This window comes from Panthera uncia (assembly GCF_023721935.1).
Source record: "Panthera uncia isolate 11264 chromosome A1 unlocalized genomic scaffold, Puncia_PCG_1.0 HiC_scaffold_16, whole genome shotgun sequence".
Classification (NCBI taxonomy): Eukaryota; Metazoa; Chordata; class Mammalia; order Carnivora; family Felidae; genus Panthera; species Panthera uncia.
Window position 1 is genome coordinate 23684219 of NW_026057576.1, and position 25114 is coordinate 23709332.

The 25114-nt window shown below is 43.0% G+C and overlaps 1 protein-coding gene across 1 annotated transcript in view; it reads left to right on the forward strand.

Moving 5' to 3' along the window:
• The window catches only part of CPB2 (carboxypeptidase B2), a 49499-nt gene continuing 24385 nt past the window's right edge, over positions 1-25114 (forward strand). Inside the window, exons 1-6 of the mRNA XM_049646966.1 lie at positions 1-149; positions 13330-13405; positions 15587-15711; positions 17230-17338; positions 21372-21473; positions 24407-24511. Of these exons, the coding sequence (XP_049502923.1) occupies positions 76-149; positions 13330-13405; positions 15587-15711; positions 17230-17338; positions 21372-21473; positions 24407-24511 (591 nt within the window). The 5' untranslated portion in view covers positions 1-75. The remainder of the gene's footprint in view (positions 150-13329; positions 13406-15586; positions 15712-17229; positions 17339-21371; positions 21474-24406; positions 24512-25114) is intronic.

Genomic DNA, 25114 nt, shown 5'->3' on the forward strand with positions numbered 1-25114 from the left:
AGAAGGCTCTTATGTAACCAGGCATCGGGGCCCATTTCTCCGGAGAATTTTGTTGTTCAGCAAATCGCTGCTGGGATGAAGCTTTATAGCTTTGGAGTCCTTGTAGCCATCTTCCTCTCGTGTGAGCTGTATGTCTTCGCTTTTCAGAGGTAACCCAAGAGAATCGTCGATGGTGGGGGGCCATTTTCCTCACTTGTTTGCCCCACGTGGATTCCAGTCAGTGCACTAACCTGGGGCGCAAAATGTTAAAAGCTTGAAGGTCAGCTCTTTCAGAAACTTTCCGTGTTGCCCGACAAATAGTACCTTTCAGTGGAATAAGGATCTCACTAGAGCCAGGGTCTTGTTTTCGTTTCTGGCTCAAGTTTCATTACTGGGAGAATGCTGGATGATATGTACGGTCAGTGGCTAGGGAGATTAAAGAAACAGAAGCTTTTTATAAAAATAATTATTTACACTCTAACACATCACATGATTTACATTTTTTTTGGTCTCCACGTCCAAAATATATGAACCGGGTAATTTGCATTAACTAGGAATAAGACAACTATGGGTAGCTATGAATACTTTCCTCTTGTACGTGGAACATAGGAAGGAGAAGAAGGTAAAAGGTATGAAATATGAGGTTTGGGTTGAGCAAGGGTATTTACACAGGATATGAAAGGAAGAGTCGTTGTGTTATAAAGAGCACATATAGAGGCATATCTAATTCTTATTTTGCTTACGAGCATGATTCCCTAGAGATTTTCTTCTAAAACCAGTTAGCAGAACACAAATGAACCAGCACATAGAATATAATGTATAACGAATAGTTCCAAGTTATGTGTAAGATTGTAATGTGTTAACTAGTGAATTCATAAGTTTTAAAAATTGATACTGTTTCCTTTGGGATTACCTTATTGTTTCCCCTTCGTTTGGCTTCTATGATTCTTTTCTTCTCTAATTATCTCTGAGACAAATGCCTCTCCCCACTTAGTGAATGGTAAAGAGAGAAAGGACATACTAGGGACAGGGAAAAGTGTACCAAAAAAACTTTTCTAGGTCAGAAAGAGCCGCTGGACAGCATTTAAGAAAACAGAGCTTGAGAGCCTGACACTGTGTTTGTACATCGTCACTGATCTAACTGTACTTGGTTGACTCTTTTTTGTTCAATATGATTATCAAGTGTCACGCAACAAATTCCATCACCAAATAACGATTGTCATTGAATTGACATGGGAGTCAAATTGCTACAATAATTGGTGACTCATACCTCTATGTGTTATCAATGAATCAGATGACTATAATTTCTAAAATCCTTGCCAGATCTAACATCCCATAACTTGATGGTTGGTTTTAATTAAAGGTAAGCAAGAAGGAAGGAGGAAAACTAATATCAACGTGTCCAGCTGGGTACTGTAGACATTGGCAGTGTCATCTACAGAGAGGAGAAAGGGAGGGGACACACAGTTATTTGGCATCTGTGTTGCCCCATGCGCTGGGCTCGGCGACTTGGAAATGTCATCTCCTACACCCTAGGAATCGTTGTGATGCCATCTTAAAGAGAAGGAAACTGAGCCCTAGAAAGGGTAAATCAAACAGGAAGCAAAGAGTTTGGATTCAAAGCCACCTTCCCCTCATTCCAACTCGTTTCACTGCGTAGTACCGCCTCTAAAAAGTCTAGAAATTAGGAAGAGAGCTAATTTGATGGAGGTCAGACTTAGTCATAGTGAGTTCGCAGAGAGAAGACAGGTGGTCCGGAGTGCAGCCTGGGAGAGATGCGGGCTGGAAGCCCAGTATCACGGTCCTCACCTGCGGTGGGTGAGGGCTGATGCCGGGCCAGCCCCTCACCAGCATCCTCGGGGTGGGGGGGGGGGGGGGGCGGTGCTGGCTGCCGTGGAGCTTGGTGAGCTCACCTGCCTGCCACCATCTGGGTCACACCGTGAACTGAATTCCTAGATAAGACAATCATTGACGAGATACTCCAAAAGCTTTCCCATGTCACTTCAAAATGGCAAAAGCATATAACAGCTTAGCGGAACTAAATATTACGCAAATAAAGGACTTACGCAAAAAGATATAGCGAAGAAATGAATGAGAAAATTCCTTCATGCATGGCTTTTCTTACTATCTTTTCGCTTCAGCATACACTCTGGTGTCTGATAGCTACTTACGCTCGAAGAGAGGAATGAGACTGCGATTATATTTTAACCGATCACATGGTATTGAAAATGTTTTTATTCTTTGCGTATACCGTGGTGGTACCTGTGTATGGGGGGATAGCTGCAGCTTTGTGGGCGGATGCATATCTGATTCCTCCCTCCCAGCCCTCCACTAGAAAAAAACATTCCAAACTTTTCTTTCCGTGAGTAAATATATATTACATATATATTTATATATTATATATATATAATATATATATATTTATGGCCTATTAATTATATACGGCCTAAATTATACATATATTTACGGCCTATTATCGAAGCTAAAAGGGAAATCTAATTTCATTCAGGGCGAGAGACTTTGATGAATTATCTCTGGGGGCGAGAATACAACCCCTTCTAAAAAGAGCTAACAGCCTGGCTTTTCCCTAAAGCTGTTCTTTGTTACCGTTTTCTTGTCGGGATCATTTTCCTAATAACGCTTTGTGTTCGGGCAACCTCTTAGGGGCTGATTTGGAGGTGCATTTTGATACGTCTCATCAGTGAAACGCCCCCGGAAAGAGAACAAAAAAACTTTTAAAGGCATAAATGCCATATGCCAGAGAGAAAGGCAGGCGAGCAAACAAACAAAAACCGAAACAGGTCTCCGTAGTCAGTTGCTATTAAAGGCCAAACACCGGAAAGGGCAAAAATGAAATACTAGCAAGAACCTTCTAAACAGAGACATTAATTGTGTTGTGCTCTGATTACCTAAGTGCAGCCTGTCAGCGGAGGCTATTTATTTGAAACAGACAAGTGGGGGAAAGTGCAAAGAAAAGGAGGAAAAAGAATCGGAGAGTGGAGGATGGTTGAGGAGACAGGGCTTCTGAATTATTAATAGACCAGAGGACTTGTTCCTTCTGTCGACTTCATACACTATCTGCCGCCTGGAGAGCAGTTTATTCTCTTTCCCTTGGTTCCCCCTGATATATTATTTTCATCTGAAGGAGCAGGGCACCATTGGCCTTAAAAAGCTGTAGTGCATAAAACAAAATTGTAGCCTTGAGCTATGTTCCATTGTTCAGAGGCGTCTCCCCAGCTTTTCAAATTCAAACATAATCTTTCAGAACGAGGGCAAATGTGAACCTTCTCCTTGTAAACCATAGTAGGGGACAGAGCTTGATGAAAATAATCATATTCTTAGAGGGGAAGCAACAGAGGAAATGCTGTCTAGTATTAATCTGGAGATAGCCCCGGAGCTGCGACTTACAAGTTATGCAGCCTTGGACGATTTACTTGTCCTCTTTGAGCACTGGTTTATTTTTTTGCGTAAAACGACCTGCTATTTCACTGTGCTTACACTTTTAATTCTATATTTAATGCAAGACTGGGTTTTTTTTAATTTTCAAAAGGCTATTAGTTAAATCCTGTAACTGTATCACTTCACAGATGCAATCAAAACATGTCTTTATGTTTTCGTGTCCCTTTGCCCCATTACATTCCATGTGACGGAATAATCTTTCTCTGCCCCTGCAGGGAAAGTGTGCAAATTCTGACTTTTTAGTCCGCTCTCAAGTAACTGATAATTTTGGGGTCGTGTTAACGCACAGACAATCTCGATTTAGAGACTAGAATATTGGGTCCACTCTAGATATTATGCAAATGTCAGGCTTTAGAGGAAAACAACCCTTCATCCCTCTCCATACATACACCTGACCCTTTTTCTCATTAGTCCTTTTCTTGGGCTTTAACTTCTTTGGAATGTTTAAGATTCCTTTGCTGAGGAATTTTCCAGACCAGGGATAGATGCATCTCTGGCAACACCATGTTTCACCCCTAGGAATCTTGCACTCACTCCCAGGTTCTTGCCCTGTGGGTGACACTATCAGTCAACATCTGAGTTCTAACTAAGCACCATGAGGGGTTTCTTCGTTTGGCTTTAATTACTCTCCAGCCAGCTAGAGACCAGGTCCATTCAGGTTTAGCTTCCTCGGAAGCAAGCCAGGCGCGAGTCCTTGCGTCTCTAAACTTGAGGGAACATGTTCAGACTGTGCCATTACCCCTCGGCAGTCCTCCCTCTTAGGTGGAAATGAAGTAAGTAACGCCCCCAAACTTCATCCCCTTTGGGAGAAGGGGTACTGACCGAACTGCGACAATTTGCTCCAAAGAAATATTTGCACCACTCTCCTCCCTTTCTCCGCTCAGACCACTTTTCATAGCCTCTTTCTGATCAAGTAAGGGGGCATAGAGTCAGGAAGCTGACTTTCAGGAACTGTGTAAGTTCTCCATTAGGTGACCTGACAGGACCCTCGTCCCACTCCCTGATTCCATGGTGCTGGCACATTAGCCAAGCAGATGGAGACAGAAGAGTGTAGCTGATCACAGCTGGTGAGCTTGGACACATCGGACACTTGGACACATTAATATATTTTATGGTGTGTTCTTACTGTCATAATGTTAGCCCTCCCCTTTTCCCAATTTATGCTTCTGTATTTTCTCAAATCTTTTTCCTCAACACAGAAACTCATTGGGATAACACACGTTTTTACCTTTACCTTTTCTTTTTCTTTCTCTTTCTGTTGACTCACTTGGGTCAACTACATTAGAAAAATGCCCTCATCTTCTGGTCAACACAACACTTCCCTTACATGGATTTGGAATTCAGCCTGTCTGAATAATGGAGAGGTCATCGCTTTGTAAGGCATCCCATCCCATTGTTAGCGTCACTCGTCAGGAAGTTCGTTATAATGAATTATAATTCTAATGATAAGGATTTACTTATATGACTGCCCGCTTTTTTGTACCTCACATCAAAAGGGGGCTTGGAGTTTTTTACTCTTTGGTTTCAATTCCCCAGATGGGGCCCAACCACCTTGTAAATAAGGGCCACAATCCTGACCCCAGGTTTTAAGACCGTTGATTCAGGTCAGGTCCCATCCTGCCCATTTTACTCGTTTCACTTCCTGGTACATTCGAACATAAGCCCCATATTCCTGCCCACCCGGATCACTTGTCATTCCTTGAGGTCTGATTTTGCCTTTCCACTTACACATCAACACTTATACCATTTCATCTCCGACCCATTTGCCAAACTTCCACCTGTCTCGGTCATCTGGCCTCACTTCCCTCTCTTTGCCAGATCCTGCCCACCTCAGAAGTCCAACTCAGAGTGCCTCCCCTCTCTGACGACCTCAGCCCCAAATGACTTTTGACTTTGCATTCTTGTAACAGAGAATACAATCTCAGAGAGCACTTACATGGTTTATCCCACGCATTAGATATTTGTATCTGTTGTGGAATAGTTTCCCCAGGAAGCGGGCTCTGAGATAGAGATTTTGCAGGTAGGAAGTTTACTGGAAAGTGATGTAGGGACCAACATTTGTGCAGGAATGAAGGAAAGAGAACTGGGCAGAGAAGGGATTGAACGGTGACACAGTCACACAAAGGCCTGGAGTCAGGAAACTGACTTGTCCTTGCAGAGCTGTCCTTGCAGAGCTGAGTTGTCCTTGCAGAGCTGTCCCAAACTGGGGCAAAGGGCATATGCCTCTATAACCCATATTTATTAGTGCGATGTGGACTGTACTTGGGAGGGGGCATGACCTTGGCAGCATGGCCTTCTTCGGTCAAGGAAGAGTCCTGGAAAGGGACTCGAGTGACAGCTGCCAACACTTGCAGAGCTGGGAAAATGAAAGTTCTTTCCTGGATGGGGACCTGGGGAGCACAATATGCCACCTCCTACAGTTCAGTTTTTGTGCCATTCAGATCAATCTGCTTCAAAAATCAGCTTTGGGAGCAGCTCCTCTGGGATTCTGGGTGCTCTCTTCTCCTGGAGGAAAGGTACGAGAGGAGCATTAGTGGAATGAACTGCATCCCGCCACAGCTATACCTGGTCTTGAGACAATAAGCAATACTCACCATTTTCCTTTTCTACAGTCCATTCTGTTTTCCCCTCAGCAGCACCTACCATGGTCTAGGCAACGCACCTGGTGAAATGACCCAGACCTTTGACCTTCAAAGGTCTCAGCCTCCCATCACCATGCCCTCTTGAGCCGTGGCTGTTGCACTCGTCCATATACATCAAAATTGGACAAGGGAGTATTATAGAATGCCTAAGCTTATCAAGAATACCGAATGTATTCTTCCCTGCCAGCTCAATTGTGTACATGCACCCCTCAATATCCTCCTGATGGTCAAAGTCACTTACACCTTCCAGAATAACTCTTCTCCTTCCTGATGATCTTTGGGGACAAGGAGACTGCAATAACTGTCTGTTTAACAAGACTCTTGCCAAGACTCTTGCCATGAAGAAGCTTTTCTTCTCTGGGAACCAGAAATTTTAAATTTACAGAGCTGTATTTATAGATTTCAAGTACAAATTCCCCAAATTCACCTGGAATGATGGTAAAGAAAGCTACTTCAATCTGGCTCCTGGAACCATGTATTCTAGCTTGTGGGGACACCACACCATATAACGATTATTGATTTAAAATATGTATTGCATCCTAAGAGGATGTTGCCTCTTTCCAAGCTAGCACCTCAGCTAATCCATTCTAATGGCTGTATGAGGCTGGCGGCTTCTGAGTGGTGTGGTAGGTGATATGCCCAGTGGATCCCACAGTAATGTGCCCATTCTGCACATCCCTTGTTGTAAAGTGGATCCCCTAATTGGTTACAGTATTAGGTGAGATCCAGTATCGATCAAACACTATGTAAGTCCTTGTATGGTAACATTAGCTGTGGCCCTGCAGGTAGAAGAGGCAAATCAAGACCCAGAGCAGAAGGGGAGCAAAGTAGGCAATTTCTCACCAAGCGGTTGCTTGGTCTCTTCAAGGTATAGTGCTGATTAAAGGGCTTGATTTTGGCTTCTGTTGCTGGCAAGTTGGACATTTGGCAACAAGAGTTGCCCTATCAATCTTGGTGAGTAAGAACCCATCCCGCGGGGCCACGCATAGCTTCACCTTTGCCATCATGGCTATTCTGTTCAAGGACCCTTTGTGCCAGCACTGGGGTGACTGTTGACAGAGGCCGACTGACATCAACTGCCCACTTATTTTGTTTACATAGTTATTGAGCGCCTATTGTTTTGTTGGTGCTCCATGTTAGGTGTTACAATGTGCTACAAAGATTGTACTTTCTCCCCACTTCCATAGTCCTCCACGAAGCAGATGCCAAGGTGGGATGAGACATGCAAGAGATGTATTGAGAAAAGAGAGGAAAAAAGCGAAAAGGGGATAAGAAGAGGTTCTAGGGAGAGATGTGAGACTGCAGTGCAGGTTTGCAGTGGAGGAGAAAGAGGACGAAGCAAAGTGGAACACAGAAGGTCTTAGATCATAGTGCACTTCTAAGAAAGGTTTTGCAAAGTTGATAAGACAGTTCTTGAGCTCACGTCACCCATCAGAAGAGCCCCTCATCTTTCAGCAATGAGCCTGCATTAGTATCCCCGCCATGCTCACTTATTAGCTGGATGCAGCCAGTGAAAACTGTGGCCTTAGCACTAACATGAGGACAGATTTCCAGCACAGCAGCTGGGGCCTTCCATCAATTACACATATTACAGCTGGTGATCCTAGAGGTGTTCTCAGGGCCACTCCACTCCTCCATTAGCTGGTCATAAGGGACCTCCACATGTGGCAGGTGTCAGTATGAGCTGAGAGAGAGGTCCTGATGTAACAGTAGGGGATGCCACAGGGGTCTGGGCCACCTGCTCAGGCACCTCATTTGTGTTCCCGAACCCTACTCGCGCCCGATCCCGGATGTTCCGCTTCTGTCTTAGGATGGTTTGCTGGTCGGCCCACCCAACCTCACGACGTGACAACTGTATTAGTTTCCTATTGCTACTGTAACAAATGAGCACAGGGGAGGGTCTTAAAACAACACAAATTTATTTTCTTAGCTTTCTGTAGTTTAGAAATTAAAAATGGGTCTCGCCGGCCTGAAATCAAGGTGTCAGCCACCACTGTGTTCTTCTCTAGAGGCTCCGAGGGGAAAATCTGCTTCTTTGCTTTTTCCAGTTCCTAGAGGACACCCTCATTCCTTGGCTTGCGGCCCCTGCTTTTACCTTCAAAGGCAGCAGACGCAGGTTGAGTCCTTTTTGCATTGAATTACTCTGATTTCTTCTTGGGCCAAGTCTCCCTCTGCCTCGCTCTCTGTCTCCTCTCTCCACTTTTGAGGATCTTTGCAAAAGCACTGGGTTTACCCGGATAATCTAACACGATCACCTCGTCTCAAAATATCGAACTATATTTGCAAAGTCGCTTTCACCATGTAAGGCTCACAGGTTCTAGGGACTAGGACATGGACATTTTCGGGGGCCATCATTCCACCTGCCAGAGTGCATATGACAGGACACAGGTCATGATGGGTGAGACTGACTCCTTGACCACGAGTTACCCAAGGGTCAGGCATTCCCTTTCTACCAGGGCCCAGTAGCATGTCAGGAACTGTTTTTTTTGTTTTTTGTTTTTGGTTTGTTTTTGTTTTTTTTAACATTTATTTATTTTTGAGACAGAGAGAGACAGAGCATGAACAGGGGAGGGGCAGAGAGAGAGGGGACACAAAATCTGAAACAGGCTCCAGGCTCTGAGCTGTCAGCACAGAGCCTGACGCGGAGCTTGAACTCACGGACCGTGAGATCATGACCTGAGCCGAAGTCGGACGCTTAACCAACCAAGCCACCCAGGCGCCCCAGGAACTGGTTTTTTTGAAAGGTGTATAATTCTCCTTGGCAGATGTCATGGCCTTGCTGTAGGTATCTATGCTGTGACCCTCCTGTTGGGACATGCCAAAACCTCTAAATGGCATCTTTTCCCACCGCAGAGGCCTCTAATCCTTTGTAGTCTGGCAGGCCATATGGTCCAAGTGTCAGGGCTTCTTATGCCACAGCCTGAAACTTTCTTCTCTGGGCCTCTCAGTCACAAAGATGATATTCTTTCCTGTTACCCAAGAAATGGGTGGAAACAGTATTTCCAGGTGAGGTAGATCCAGAGCCCGAGACCTCCCAGGAATCATGCTCCTTTCCTTATCAGGAGAAGTATAAGATGTGCGCTTCCTTTGGGAGGGAATTCCCCAGGCTATCCCAGATCACGAGACCTTTAACATTTCCCTAGTATGGGGGTGCCTGGGTGGCTCAGTCGGTTAAGCGGCCGACTTCGGCTCAGGTCATGATCTCGCGGTCTGTGAGTTCGAGCCCCACGTCGGGCTCTGTGCTGACAGCTCAGAGCCTGGAGCCTGTTTCAGATTCTGTGTCTCCCTCTCTCTGACCCTCCCCCGTTCATGCTCTGTCTCTCTATGTCTCAAAAATAAATAAACATTAAAAAATTGAAAAAAAAAAATTCCCTAGTATGGCTCAGAGTTACCTGAGTACATTTGCCATAAGTTTGTTTGGGAAGGGACAGAGGAAGTCATGATCATATACCCTTTCTATGCCATTGCAGGGTCTTTCCTTGTGGGGACCTGGCTCCCCACTTCAGGCAAGAGATTCCGGGTCTACGAACTGGCCTGCATCCTGGAAACCGGGCGATGGGTTGTGACTCTTGATTGGGCGAGCTGCCCTTAGCTCCTCTCATATTCATCCTTGATTATTTTGATTGTAAAGGTTGGGCAATACTTTTGCTGACAGGTATTTACCTTGCTTCTGGGAACTCTGTGTACTCTTAACTAACCCCGTAGATTTCCGTGGGTCATGCCCTTCTGGCTGCCACGCTGACCTTGCTGTTCATTAAAATAATTGGGCCCAGCTAGTCAAGGGTGGTGAAACACTGCCACCTGGCTTCTATTGTGTACCTCTTTCAACATCCCCATTGTTATTCTACAATGTCATCCCTTACCGTCAGCTCTCAGGATCTACTACCACCTAATACCCTCTTTTTTTTTTTTTAATTTATTTTAGTGTTCATTTGTTTTATTTTATTTTATTTTCCTTTTTGATGTTTATTTATTTTTGAAGGAGAGAGAGACAGAGCGTGAGGGGGGAGGGGCAGAGAGAGAGGGAGACACAGGATCCTAAGCAGGCTCCAGGCTCTGAGCAGTCAGCAGCCCAGAGCACCCCCCCACACCCGACAACGCGGGGCTCGAACCCGTAAACACCGAGATCATGACCTGAGCCAAAGTCGGAGGCTTAACCGACTGAGCCAGCCAGGCGCCCCTGTTTATTTATTTTTGAGAGACAGAGAGGCAGAGCGCAAGTGGGGGAGGGCAGAGAGAGAGAGAGACACAGAATCTGAAGCAGGCTCCAGGCTCCAAGCTGTCAGCACAGAGCCAGATGCGGGGCCTGAACCTATGAGGCATGAGATCATGACCTGAGCCGAAGTTGGGCACTTAACTGACTGAGCCACCCAGGTGCCCCTTCTCATACCCTCTTAACTAGTAGCTAGGGTTAAGTCATGAAATAATCCGGCTGTGGAAGTGCCGAGTATATTAAGAAAGGAAAGGGACTATATCCCTAGAGAGGTACACTTGCCCATGACACAGCATTTGACATTTTAGTTAGATCCTTGGAAGGTGGTGCTAATTGCTGTTAGGACGGTTTTTGGAAGCTTGGAGAAAAGAGTGGCCTGCATTTAGTGAACTAGAAATGTCAGAGCTATTATGGCAGATGGTGAAAGAAAAGACTAAAAAAAAAATTCCCCAAACAGGACGTGCCGGGTTAGAAAACCCACCACACTCCCCTGATGGGCTCAGAGCACCTTGGAAAACAATAAGGAATGTGCTAGCAAAAGGGTGGCTTTTTCACAGAGTAGCTTTTTATAAATAAGAGTTCTTTTTTGGTGAATAAATAATCTGGAAAGGCATAAAATTGGGGAGAAAAACACCGAGATATCACCCCTTTAGAAAACATCATTAACATTTTGGTGATCATTCTTTCAAGCATTTCTTTGTATATTTATATAAACCCCGTGACCACAGAGACCTTTATTTTTTGAGAGAGAGAGAGAGAGAGTCCACAAGTGAGGGAGAGGGACAGGTGCAGAAAGAGAGAATCTCAAGCAGGCGCCATGGTCAACACGGAGCCCAACACGGGGCTCGGGCTCAATCCCATGACCCTGGGATCATGACCTGAGCCAAAATCAAGAGTGGGACGCTCAACTGACTGAGCCCCCAAGGCACCCCTCTTTTAAAAAGCAATCTTATTTCCTCTCTCCACTTCCCTCACCTACCCAATCCTTCGAATGCCATTCCACACCACCCAAATCAATGTTAACTCTGTGCTGTTTCTTCGTTCATCAGTTTTCTCCTGCTTTTGACACAGGTAATTTTCCTTTTTATAATTTATTTACTTTTCACAAAAATGGGATAATATTGTATAGACTTCCCCACATCTTGCTTCTCTCCCTTAGTGCATCATGTAAATCCCCCTCAGGTAAATCTAACTCCTTCTTTATGATGGTTATAGAACATTCTAGAATGTACCGACACCACCAGCGTTCAACAGTTCTGTTACTGACAAGCATTCGTGGGGTTTCTGGTTATTGTTACTATGAATGGTCCTGCAGTATCTGCCCTCGAACATATTTCCTTAAGCACTGGTTGAATAATTTAATGCTAAAACCGTTCCAGAGATTGACACAAAATTTCCTAGTCTGTTTTTTTTTTCTGTGAGCCAGTCTTTCCTTCTTCTGAAAATCAAATCTCCATAGGCTTATTTCCAGGATTTAAAATCTTTCAATCAGGCTTTCTAAAATAAAACCATCTTCCACTCTATCAAAATTATTCTCATAAATCACAAGTCAAGTGATGTCTTTTCCTAATTCTTAATTGCCTACAACATAAAGACCGATTTCTCAGCATGCATTCACAATTTTCTCTAGAGAAGGACTGAAATAAGTTTTCAAACTCATTTCTATTTAGCTACTTTCCTATCCTACACTTGGCAACAATGAGCAGCTTGCTATTTTCCCAACAGTGCCCTTTTGTCTCCTGCCACAGTGCCTTTACACACTCTAAGTTACCCAATCATCACCTCCATGAAGCCTTTGCTAATAATGACAAGCAGAAGTTGTCATAACCTCTTTTGTATTTCCAGAGCTCTTGTTAACATGTTTTTTTTTCAATGTTATAGAATAGTACCAAATTATTTCTCAAACTTCGTACCAGTTTGTATTTTCACCAGTAGTGGAAATGATTTCCTAAAGCCCTTCCTCCTTGCTAACACTGGATGCTGTCTGACTTTTTAATTTTTCCAATTGAGTGGTTGTGAAATGGAATCCCCTTACAACTTTAATTTTTAATTTTCTGACTCACTAATAAAGTACAGTATTTCCATTCACTTATTTTTTTGTGACAATTGGGTACTATAATTCCTTTCTGTAGTCTAGATACTAATCCTTTATCAGTTACACATATTGAAAATATCTTGTTTGTTTATCTTTTTTCTTTTTATGATGTATTTTTTTATGCATCATTTCCTTCTAGGTTTGTGCTGTATTGTGTGGTAAGAGCTCTTGCCCAATTTCTATGAAATTAAAATGTGTCTAACCCCAAGAAGTAGAGTTCCACCTGCAGACAAATTCCAGCCCAATATATTCTTCAGCACAGATGATAACCTTGAACATACAATGTTGAGGGAAAGAAAATAAGATACAGAAGGACACGTACAGTATACCAATTTTATAGAGTTACATCAAGCAAACCTAAGAATGTCTTAAGAATCTACACGTTCAAGAATCCATCATGTGTTCAAGAATCCATAGTACAGAGAAAAAGTAAGGGAATGAGCCAAGTGAAAATTTAGGGTAGTGGGTACCTTTTGGGATGTGGTAAGGAGGCAGAGCGGGGAGGAACCCACAAGGAGCTTCAAGGACACCAATAACATTGGATTTCTTAAGTGGTGTAATGGGTTCCCAGGCATTCATTTTATTATGTAATAAGCTAGTGTTAGCATTAATATTCCCTTATGCATCAAATATTTAATTTTTAAAACTATAACTCATGCACGCACACACACACACACACACACACACAGAAGAAAGAAGTACGTACTCTGCAGACTGACTCCCATTCAAGAGAACTATTGATTTGGCAGTCGATTTGGAGCAGAAAGAATGAGAAAGTGTATGTTCTCTTTTTAACCCTTAGCCTGTAGCAAGATCCTCTTTTCTTTTACTATTTAAAGTTTTTGTTTTTCCTTTTTACAGTTACCTAGAGGATTATTTAAAAATAAACCTCATTTTAATTTTTTTATTTAACCTCAAAATTCTGTTTTATTCTTTCCCAGTGGCCAGGTTTTATCAGCTTTTCCTAGAACCTCCAGGCAAGTTCAGATTGTGCAGAATCTTACTACAACATATGAGGTAATTTTTCCCTCATTTATCTTTACATTTGAGCCTTGAATAACACGGGTTTGAACTGCGTGGATCTGCTTACACACAGATATGTGAGAAAGAAAAGTATAGTACTGTAAATGTATTTTTCTTATGATTTTCTTAATAACATTTGATTTTTCCTCGTTTACTTTATTATAAAAATACAGTATATTCAGGTGCCTGGCTGGCTCAATCAGTTAAGTGTCAGGCTCTTGATTTCAGTTCAGGTCATGATCTCACGGTTTGGTTTGTGAGATCGAGCCCCACTTTGGGCTCTACACTGATAGCACAGAGCCTGCTTGGGATTCTCTCTCTCTCTCTCTCTCTCTGCCCCTCTCCTGCTTGCACTTTCTCGCTCTCTCGAAATAAATCATAATTCATTGTTATTAAATAACTTATTATTTAATAAAAATCTCTCAAACTTAAATTAAAATACTGTGTATAATATGTACAACATATAAAATATGTGTTCATCAACTGTTTATGTTATCGGTAAGCCTCCACTTAACAATGGGCTATTAGTAGTTAAATTTTGGGGAGCTCAAAGTTATACACAGATTTTCAACTGCACAGGAGTCAGCACCCCTAATCCCCACATTCTTCAAGGATCAACTGTATATCAGCTTCATGGTGTCTAAATTTTGTGTGCCATGTTCTCTCATATGTTGTCTGACTTAAATATAGCTGACATAAACCCCTCTTCTTATAGCCTTCTCCCCCTCCCCATAATCACATGATTTTGCCAGTGCTAAAATCAAAACATTCTTCATTTGTGCTATTGGCTTTTCAGCCAATTTCATCATAGTAGCACTTTGGGAGTGAAAGTTGGTACTTACAAAGATGTTATGATGACAGAAGTCCAATAGAACTTTGCTTACAAAATAATGGTTCTTAAAAAGGAATAGGCAGCAAAACTACAGGGGAGCGTTTGTTAAAATCTTCATGCTTGGGACCCATCTTTCCAGAATGCCTAAGGTGTAGAAAGCTGACAAGAGTTACAAGATGTCGTGGTAGAAAATTGATGGCCCCCTGCTTGTCAGTGAAGGTTCTCCTGAAGCAGATATCAAAACCAGATTGAAGATGCCAGCTATGTGTACTAAGAGGAATGCTTGGGAAGGACGAAGAGGAGGAAGTCAGAGATGGCAGGGGGCACTTTCAGACCAGACACAGCTCTGACACTTTTGCAGAAACGGAGACTTTGTAGATTCCGGGGCAGTTCTGATGAAGGTCTGGCTAGACCAGTGGTCAGTCCTGAAGCCAAAGCCACCGGGCTTTGGAAACCCATATCTCGCAAGAAGGGTCCTGCAAGAATATGCCCTCAGTGCCTGGTCCGTGTGGCTGGCTGCAGCCCCGGAGCAGCATGGCATCAGGCTCGGGTGGATCAAGGGGGCAGTGGCTGGGAAGGCCTTTCAACTATGCTCCTCTCAACAGAAGCACCGAGTGGTGCGTTTTGATGGCCATCACACCATGGACAGAGGACATACCTCTGGAGGAAGCGTTAGAGATTTAGAATCTTAGTTCTTAATCTGCCACTTCCTACATGTATGATTTTAGACATGCTGGCTGTGAGCCTTAATTTCTTCATTATTTCCACAATGGAAATAGCAACACCCGCCTCGCCTACATCAAAGCATAATTATAATGGTCAAAGGAAATGGGTGTGAAAATGCTTGAAAAAAGTGCAGTAAAGTAGAAAAAAAAAAGTCAGTAATATTAAAAGTCATTGCCCAAAGCCCATAATTAGATTAAAGAAAAGGAATATCAACATGATAACAATATCAAGGACATGGAATTTTTATTAAAGAAGATCAACAGTAAATTAACTTTCTTTCTAGAGAGAATTTCATTTCTCCTTTAAACTGACATACACATCCAGCTTTAGAGTTGGGTCATAAATATATTCATTGGCTCATTCATTCTTGTCTAACCAAATATTTATTGAGTGCCTTGTATGTTCCAGGGCCTCTCTACTGGGGTCACAGAAAAGAATAAGACAAGCTCCCTGCAAAATAAATGTTTACACTGCCCCGTGTGTGAATGGGGACCAGCGGCTAGGAAATGTCTGTTTCATTTCTCCTATCGATACATGGTTTATGGCTTTAGCTATAGATGAGAAGGATACGAACAACTGTTTTCGTTTTTATCAATTCTTCCCCTTGAAAAATGCAGATTGTTCTCTGGCAGCCGGTAACAGCTGAATTTATTGAGAAGAAGAAAGAAGTCCATTTTTTTGTGAATGCCTCTGATGTAAGCAACGTGAAAGCGAATTTACATGACAACGCGATTCTGTTCAGGTAGGCATCATTCAGTATTTTTTGAGCAGCCATTAGACGCACTTATAAGGCATTGTATTAGCAGCCAGTATAATTGCTTTCTGGAAAAAATAAATACTTACACTGAACATGACAACACGGAAATCTCTGAAGTGGACCGGTGATGAAGTTTAAGTGGCCAGCTCTGCAACCTTGGACAAGTGGCTTCACCTCTCACAACCTGGGTCTCTTGCCTGAAAATGACTCAGACTCAGTGATCTGGGGAGCCTCCTATAGTTCCTCCTTATTCCTTCCTTTTTTTAGTTCCTCTGCTCTGTGCCTAGACCTGGGGAGCAAAATTGTCATTCACTTTAGCAGGTTTTGCGGTATCTCTTGAAAAAGCAGCTGCTGAAGGCGATTCGGCTTCCTTCCTTGCTTCGCAAGGTCAGTGAACATTCCTGAACGTCTGGGCCAAACTAAACGTTGTATCAGAGGCAATTTCTGTCCAGACGCCACACCCCCTTCCTCTCGGATGCTCCTGTTCAATGTCTCCATACTATGTCCACTGTTCAAGAGCCAGGATTCCACCTGCTATGCTAGCATTCCTGGAGGCCAAGCTCTCTCCCGCTTATCAATGGGCAGCCTTTGGATAAGACACTGTGATGATTATTAGTAATATGTTATAGGTGTTTACCACCTTCCTGGAACTGTGCTGAGCCCTTCTACACATTGCTTCATTTAATTCTTTTTTACCTCTGTAAGATAGATACTATCCTCCTTAGGCAGATATGAAAAAACTGTTTCATACTCACAAAGGAATTTCTCAAGATCATAACACATAGAACATAGCAGGGCAAAGAGTTGAACTCAGACTTCTCTGATGTCAAAGCCTTGGCTTTTATCCGCTGACCCCTCCAAAAAAGGGAATAACATTATAATGATAGCTAACTTTCAAACTGTTCATCCCAGGTGATGCAACAGCTTAATTCACTTAAAATGTTTGCCTAGTTAACAGTGTGGCAATTCTCAAGAGAATTAAACAAGCTGCCTTTCTGGTACCTTCTCTTTCCCTGTGCTTCTGTTTCTCTAGAGACTTGATCATCTTTGGCTATGCAGAACATCTGGTGTAGGTCAGTGGCTGTCACGATGAAAAACAAAAAGAAAAGGCTTTCTGCTTCTCCTTGGTCCTCAACTGAAAACAGAATAATACAATGTTAGTCTGGATTTAAGAAAGTTGTCCATTTACCTTAAAGACACTGACGAATCACAGTCAAGGAATGTTGGTAATGGTGAGGAAAGGGTGAGTTTGGGGGGGCCTTCAAAACACATCACACAGGAGCCACTTTCTCTCAGCTGTCATGTGGGTTCCACCAAGAAGGTCTGTGAATTTCAGCTTGCTACCGCGTGAGGGGTTATTGTTTGCACCTTGATGAAGTTTACCTTGTTAAATTTCTCAGTGAATTTTTTCCCCCATGCTCACCTGTTGCTGTACCCGCAGTGGGCCGTGGCAGAATCAGAGTCCTGTTTGGAAATCAGCTGTCCCTCTGTTTCGTCCCCCAGCATCCTGGTGGAAGAAGTGGCAGATCTTATTCAACAGCAGACTGCCAATGACACGGTCAGCCCCCGGACTTCTTCCTCGTACTACGAACAGTATCACTCGCTAAATGAAGTAAGCCATTACGTTGCTCTCCAAAATCACTATTTTAATTTAATTAGCATGGCCATTTCAACCATGGGATATTATTAAAAAGCAGAATTAGTGGAAGAGAGTAAAAAAAAATTACGATTAGGTTGATTATACGGTGGTAACCTAGCCTCTTGTGGATATCTTCCCTGGGGAGGTTGCATTCTATTAGGACCCTGCCTGTAAGCAGGCTGTTTGTCCAGAGTTGAGAGTGTCTCTAACTGCTAGCAGTAACACTACACGCAAAGGAACAACAGGAAATAAATATAGGGCCTTTTTATTGACACTACCCCAAAGAAATTAACAGTCTAACTAATCATGTGTCTTTGGACTATTACCCTGATAGTATTCTTTTTTTTTTTTTTACCCTGATCATATTCTTACTGAATAATTGCTACATTTTCTCTCACTGAATTAGAGGAATTTACTCACTCATACTCACTCATGGTAAATACGTATGTTTTATTCCCCTTAGGAGGAATCTATTTAAATGAATAATGTTACTGATGATAATACCACTTGTATTTTTTTTAACGTTTATTTATTTTGAGACAGAGAGAGACAGAGCACGAACGGGGGAGGGGCAGAGAGAGAGGGAGACACAGAATCCGAAGCAGGCTCCAGACTCTGAGCTGTCAGCACAGAGCCCGACCAAGGGCTCGAACTCACGGACTGTGAGATTGTGACCTGAGCTGAAGTCGTATGCTTAACCGACTGAGCCACCCAGGCGCCGCTGTATTTTAATCTTTAAGAAGTTGATTTTTTTCCCTATCAGTACTTATAGGTTCCCATTTGCTACAGGGAACCTGAGAAAAATGCTGCTGTTCGGCTGTAACCTTTCATGTAACACTCTCAGAACCGTTTCCTCATATTGTTAATTGAAAGGGTAAACTCCTTAGAGGACTTTCTTTTTTATATAGTATGCTCCAAGTAATAAAAATCCCTTGATACCTTTTATTCCTTCATCGGAGTATGCTGCTGTATTGCCTAATGTTAAGTATTTTTATCATCTTTGGCTAGGTGCCCAGAAACTGTTAAGGACCATATCCATGTTTTTAAGACATCTAAGACTTAAGAAATACGAATCAATTTGCTATTTAATCTTCAAAAGCATCTGTTCCTTTCCAGTTAGTTAAACCGGAACTCGGTCGGCTTCTAGAATCCATGTGCCTGACTGATTGATGGGGATCTTAAAATTGCATCCCCTCCTTTGTCTCTCCTCCCTTGTCTCTATTCCCCTGAGACGTCTCCCCTCCAGTGTCCCCAATCTGATGCCGGAGATCGAGACGCTCGGTGGGTGTGATTTACAAAATCACTGCTGTGCTGAATTCGATGGGAAGAGGGGAATGCCTGAAAAAAGTACTTTTAAATATTTTAAGAATATTTTTTCATGATTTTGTTCAAAAAGGTGACTTTTTCTTACCTTGTCTCCAGGAGAGAGTGGGAAGGACATGGGGCAGGGGTGGGGGGGAAGGACATGACTATTAGTCTGCCATAACAAAGTGCCCCAGACTGGGTAACTTGGACCACAGAAATGTATTCTCTCCCAGTTCTGGGGGCTGGAAGTGCACCATCAAGGTGACAGCAGGGGTGGTTTCTCCTGAGGTGTCTCTCCTTGACTTGTAGACGGTTGCCTTCGCAGTATGTCCTCACATGCCCTTCTCTCTGTGTGCACATCCCTGGTTTCCCTCCGTATGTTTATGTCCTGATCTCCACTTCTTATGAGGACACCGGGCAGGGTGGGTGAGGGCCGACACCAGCAGCCTTATTTTAACTTAATTACCTCTTTAACGGCCCTATCTCCAAATGTAGTCACTTTCTAAGGCGCTGGGGGTTACGGTTTCAGTGTATGAATTCGGAGGAGAACACAATTCAGTTCATAACAGTGACAATCCAGGAAACATTGCAGACCTCTCCTCCCTCCCCCCGTCAATCCTTAGGGTTCATAGGATCCATGGCCATCTGGCCCTCAGGAAATTCCACCAAGTCCTTCCTTCGCCCTCGCCCTCGGCATTGATCTCTCCTTCAGCCCTCACCGCGAGGTCACCTGGTGGGCAGGAGAGTTCTTTTGTCATTGATTCCCACTAGGATCCACTGTAGGGAGAAAAACAAAGGGCCAAAAAATGCTTCTTCTCTCTCTCTTTTTTTTTAATGTTTATTTTTCAGAGAGAGAGAGAGAGAGCAGCAGAGGGGCAGAGAGAGAGGGAGACAGAGAATCCAAAGTAGGCTCCAGGTTTTGAGCTGTCAGCACAGAGCCCGTCGCAGGACTCGAACCACGAACCTGCGAGATCATGACCTGATCCGAAGTCAGACGCTTAACCGACGGAGCCACCCAGGCGCCCCGGCCAAAAAATAACTTCTTAAGACAAATGGCAAAAGAAGAGAGTTATTCAAAGGGTGTTACCTTCACTAGCTCAGATTAGATTGTGAGATGAACAGTTTCCTGTAAAGCTGCCTTCACACAATACAGCCTCCCTGGTTGGAGGAAATGTACCAAACCATTAATACTGAAACACAAAATAGTTTCGTGTAGTAGTTGTCTCAGGTGCACTCATGCCTTAGAAGAGTAGCATGGTAAACAAAACAAAGGCCCAGCGAGGAAATCTCTGACAGTTAGATGCCCAACACTGCAGGCACGGACAGCATTGGTATTTGGTGACAGGTGGGCCTTCGGAGAGCATCTTAATCCCCAGCACAGGACAACCACTTACCCTAGTTATGCTACTTCGAGAGGATCCACGGTGCTCCAGGTCCCGTCAACTTGAAATTACCTCTAGATAAGGTCCCAGAAATAAGGCCAAGGGTTGGTCGCTCCCATTACAGAAGGTATACAAATACAAGCATGGCCCCTGAGAAGTTGGTCGGCAAACATGACCGAGTTCCGTCATTCAAACCCTGATTTGAAGTGGACACTAGCCTAAAGTCAGGTCCGGGAGTTTTTGTCTCTTCCTTCCACTGTAATCTGGACAGGATCACAAACACCACTAGACTTGCAGCCAGGAGAAAGGTCCTGAATCAAACGAGAGACTATTTTTCCTGCAGATTGTCCTCACCCCTGCCTCCTATCATTTTACACATCTTGTTGTGAGGGCACAGATCTCTAGTGGGGAACAACGGCGATTTATCCTGTACAAAGACAGTGCCCAGGGCCTCTTTAGGTTACTGTTCTTAGGGGCGCCTGGGTGGCTCATTCGGTTAGGTGTCTGACTTTGGCTCGGGTCATGATCTCACGGTTTGTGAGTTCAAGCCCCATGTCAGGCTCTGTACTGACAACTCAGCCTGGAGCTTTCTTCAGATTCTCTGTCTCCCTCTCTCTCTGTTCCTCCCCCGCTCTCTCTCTCTCTCTCTCTCTCTCAAAAATAAATAAAAATTAAAAAAAATAAAAATGAATATTAAAAAAAATAACAAAAAGGTTCTGTATAAATGTGAACTCATGAATGAATGGGAAAGATTTCACACATGGAGGCAGGGATTCAATGTAATGAGCCTTTAAAAATCACTTTCAGGAGGTACACTTTAAAGATTAACTTTTTCAGGGCGCCTGGGTGGCTCAGTTGGTTAAGTGTCTGACTCCAGCTCAGGTCATAATCTCATAGTTTGTGAGTTCCAGCCCCGAATCACATCATGTGCTGTCAGCTCAGAGCCTGGAGCTGCTTATGATTCTGTGTCTCCCTCTCTCTGCCCCTCCCCCACTCACCCTCTGTCTCTGTCTCTCTCTCTCAAAAATAAATAAATATTAAAAAAAAATTTTTAAGATTAACTTTTCCTACTTTGTGCTAAGTTTTTCAGTCCTTTTCTACTCTTTCTCTAACCCTTGATATCTTTCAAAACTTTAATTTTATCTATTTTCCAAAACAGCAGAAGAAACACCCTGCCCCAACTGTTTTTGTTCCTTATTTTTTCCTTATGCAAAGGTTTTAAAGGGATCGCCTTACCTTGATGAAATTGTCTCCTTCCTTGGGCCAGGAAAATGCTTTGAACTTGTTCTGCGACTGACTGCTGGTTTCTGCTTTGATAGATCTATTCTTGGATTGAAGTTATAACTGAAAACTATCCTGATATGGTTGAAAAAATCCACATTGGATCCTCATACGAGAAGTACCCACTTTATGTTTTAAAGGTATGCTGTGGGGGCAGTCGCTGATCTATCCACTTTGGAGAATGTGTTACTTCTCCAATGGTGCTTGTTATAACTTGCATATTTTTCTTTGAGCTATGGAAATATTTGTATTATGGGTCTTTCTCGGTTTTAATATCCAGCTATTTGGGGATTAGTTATTACCCTTACATTTTTTCCTTTACTAATGCAGGATGGATGGGAGAGTGAAAAGCCTATTTTCAGAATCCACTCTCTCTGTTTATGTGACATAGATAAGCCATTTATTTTTTTCTCCTTTTTTTAAATATAATTTATTATCAAGTTAGCGAGCATGCAGTGTATAGTGTGCTCTTGGCTTCGGGAGTAGATTCCTGTGATTCATCGCTTACATACAATACCCAGTGCTCATCCCAACAAGTGCCCTCCTCGGTGCCCATCACCCATCTTCCCTGCCCTTCTGGCCCCCACCCCTTCCTGAGCTTCAGTGGCTACCTTCATAAAATAAGGGAGTCGTCTGGATTATTTTTCTCAAGTCTGTTATTTACTTACCACCACTACCACCAGCACCTCTGACTGCCTTACTTAGGAGGAAACAAATACAGAGGAATCTGTTGTTAGACAAACATTGAATTGACCCGGATGTAGTTTTTGGAACCAAAGAAACAGCTTAACAACCACACCAAGGGAAGGATAGGAACCAGGGCTATGTCGGGGGCCTGGGCAGTAGGACTAATGTGATAACTTCTGCTCCAATTGCTGTCCATTTGGTTATTTATTTTTAGTTGAATAAATTGGTCTTAGTAAAGGTCAGCGACTATGGCCACAGAAAGAATTTTTGGGAGCCATGAAATCATACTAATTCCTGCCTGTTAATTTCTAATTCTGCATTTCTTTTTTTGTTTGTTTGTTTTAGCTGTTCCCCCTAACCCTTCCTCAAAAAATAATTAAAAAGAAGGTCTAGACAAAAAAATTAAGCATTAGGAAATTACATTGGATTTAATAGCATTTAATTTACATAGAGTTTCCCACCATTACCTATCTAAATTGTGATAGGTGAATGTCTTTGTCATCTCAAGTTAAGATTTTGAGTTGGGGTTTCTGGGTTTTCATCTGTTTTGGCAAGTACCTACAGTAGAGACTCAAGGCAGACATATGAAATGTTGGGTCCTCCTGGCAGCTGAGTTGGTCGATCCGATTGGATCCATGTAATTGTGGTATACACACCCATGACATTTGCTCTCAGACATGTTGTGTGTACTCTTTAGGACTTGTGTTTCTGGGTCCTAGATTTATATGTTGGAAGACCATGCTTCCCGCATGCCTCAGTCCCAGTCTTACTTGACCAAGGGTGTGCACACACTGGAAGTCTTTGGGGTTCCTTCATCTTTCCAGCATCGGGACTGGTACCGAGAGTTTGCTTGGCACAGGTAGAGAGTTGAGTCAGGCAACTAGTCCAGACAACCCAAGGTTTTCCTTTAAATTGAGTAGGTTAAATTTGCTAGAAAGTTCTTTTTGTACTATTTCTCTCTTTGCAGTCAATGCCATTGGACTTTCTCCCTTGCTTTCTTACTGGATTATCACTAGCTCCAGGTTAGTTAAGAACAAAGCCTCTTTGAGGGCTATAGATGGCAATAAAATTTTTTTAAATATTTTTAATGTTTATTTATTTTTGACAGAGAGACAGCAAGCCAGTGGGGAAGGGACAGAGAGATAGGGAGACACAGAATCCAAAGCAGGCTCCAGGCTCTGAGCTGTCAGCACAGAGCCCTATGCGGTGCTCGAACCCATGAACCATGAGATCACGACCTGAGCTGAAGTGCGATGCTTAACTCACTGAGCCACCCAGACCCCCCTGGCAATAAAAATGTAACTCTCTCCTTTTCTTGTTTTGAAATTTCAACTCCGCATATTTGCTTAATCTTAATGACACTCTTCTCCCTTCCATACCCTAAAATTGCGTGGGGACTAATTTTTAAAAGCAAATGAACCATGATTCATTTTGTTTGGAGCTGTTTTTGGAATACTTCTGAAGACACCAAAGTCTATCACTGAGGGCAAATTGGGAGTTCTGATTCCAGAATTGGCAGCTTGCACGAGCTCCCTATACCATGAATCAGAGCAAGGTCTCTGTCCCTCGACCTGGTGGTAATAATTTTGTGTGAACTTAGATGTATGCTTCTTTTTGTGTGAAATAGGGGAATAGTCTATATGTAAAAAGTATGCACCCTGGAGAAAATGGTCAGGGAGTCCAAGTTTGTCTTTGGCATCACTGGCTTCCCTTTATCTTTCAAAAAGAATTTTTTTAACATGTATTTACTTTTGAGAGACAGAGAGAGACATAGCATGAGTGGGGGAGGGGCAGACAGAGGGGGAGACATAGAATCGGAATCCGAAGCAGGCTCCAGGCTCTGAGCTGTCTTCACAGAGACCGATGCAGGGCGCAAACTCATGAACTGTGAGATCATGACCTCGGCTGAAGTCAAAGTCAGAGGTTTAACTGACTGAGCTACCCAGGTACCCCATCACTGGCTTCCCTTTCCCCATCTTTCTTTGTACTAGTCTCCCACAGAAAGCTGCCCACCTTGTACACACCCCTTTACCCCACGGAAGTGTCAAGGTACAGCCTGAAATACTAGTGTTCTGGTCTTTATTTCTACCCTTCTGCCTTCCACCCTTTCTACCCTGTGGAATGACAAGTAATTGTGGAGGAACAAAGAGGACTTGAGATCAGAAGTCCTGACTGAAAACCTCAGTCCTGCCTCTCACCAGCTACGTGAACTTAACTAGTCTCTTTTAGTTACACCAGCTTTTAATGTCCCTTGAAAATCCTCAAAGGAATGCAGAGAACAATGTGTGTTTCATAGATTTGTTGAAAGAATTAAACGCGAGCACTACATAGATGGAAATTATTTTCCTGAAGTTTCTTGTTATTGTTGTTGGTTTTCCTTGGGCAGGTTTCTAGAAAAGAACAAACAGCCAAAAATGCCATATGGATTGACTGTGGAATCCATGCCAGAGAATGGATCTCTCCTGCTTTCTGCTTGTGGTTCATAGGCTATGTAAGTATTCACATTCTCTTACACTAGGGTTTCTCAATTCGTGGCCCAAGACGACCTGTGTCAGAATCCGCTGGGCTGTTTATGAAATGCATTTTCCCAGGTCACATCCTAGGATTCTTGCCTTCAACTCTCTGGTGGTGAGGTTTGGTAATCTACAAATTCCACAAGCTACCCAGGTGACTTTTGTGCATATTTTTAAGTTTGGGAACTGTAACTTCAAGCATTTAAATCACCCTAAAGATTGTCTACCTTTTTCTTCCTGTATTTCTGGCTAGGGCTAAACACTGGAAAATAATTAAGAATTATTTTGCAATTGTAGTATGTTTACTAAGTAGAAGAAAGAACTAAAGCAATTACCTAAATTGAGTCCCAATTAATTTCTTACTCTTCTGATTTGAATAATCCAGACATCTTTGCTGTATTCTGCCCTTGGAAATTGAACATGAAGTACAACATTACAGAGCAGATCCTATTTTCTCATATGTTATAATAGGAGATTTTGTCCCTGAAGGAGGCCTTGGCAGCAAAAAAACCATATATAAGACAAAGAGTATGGCATAAAACCAAAAATTATAATGGCTATAAAGCTGTATAATAAATGAA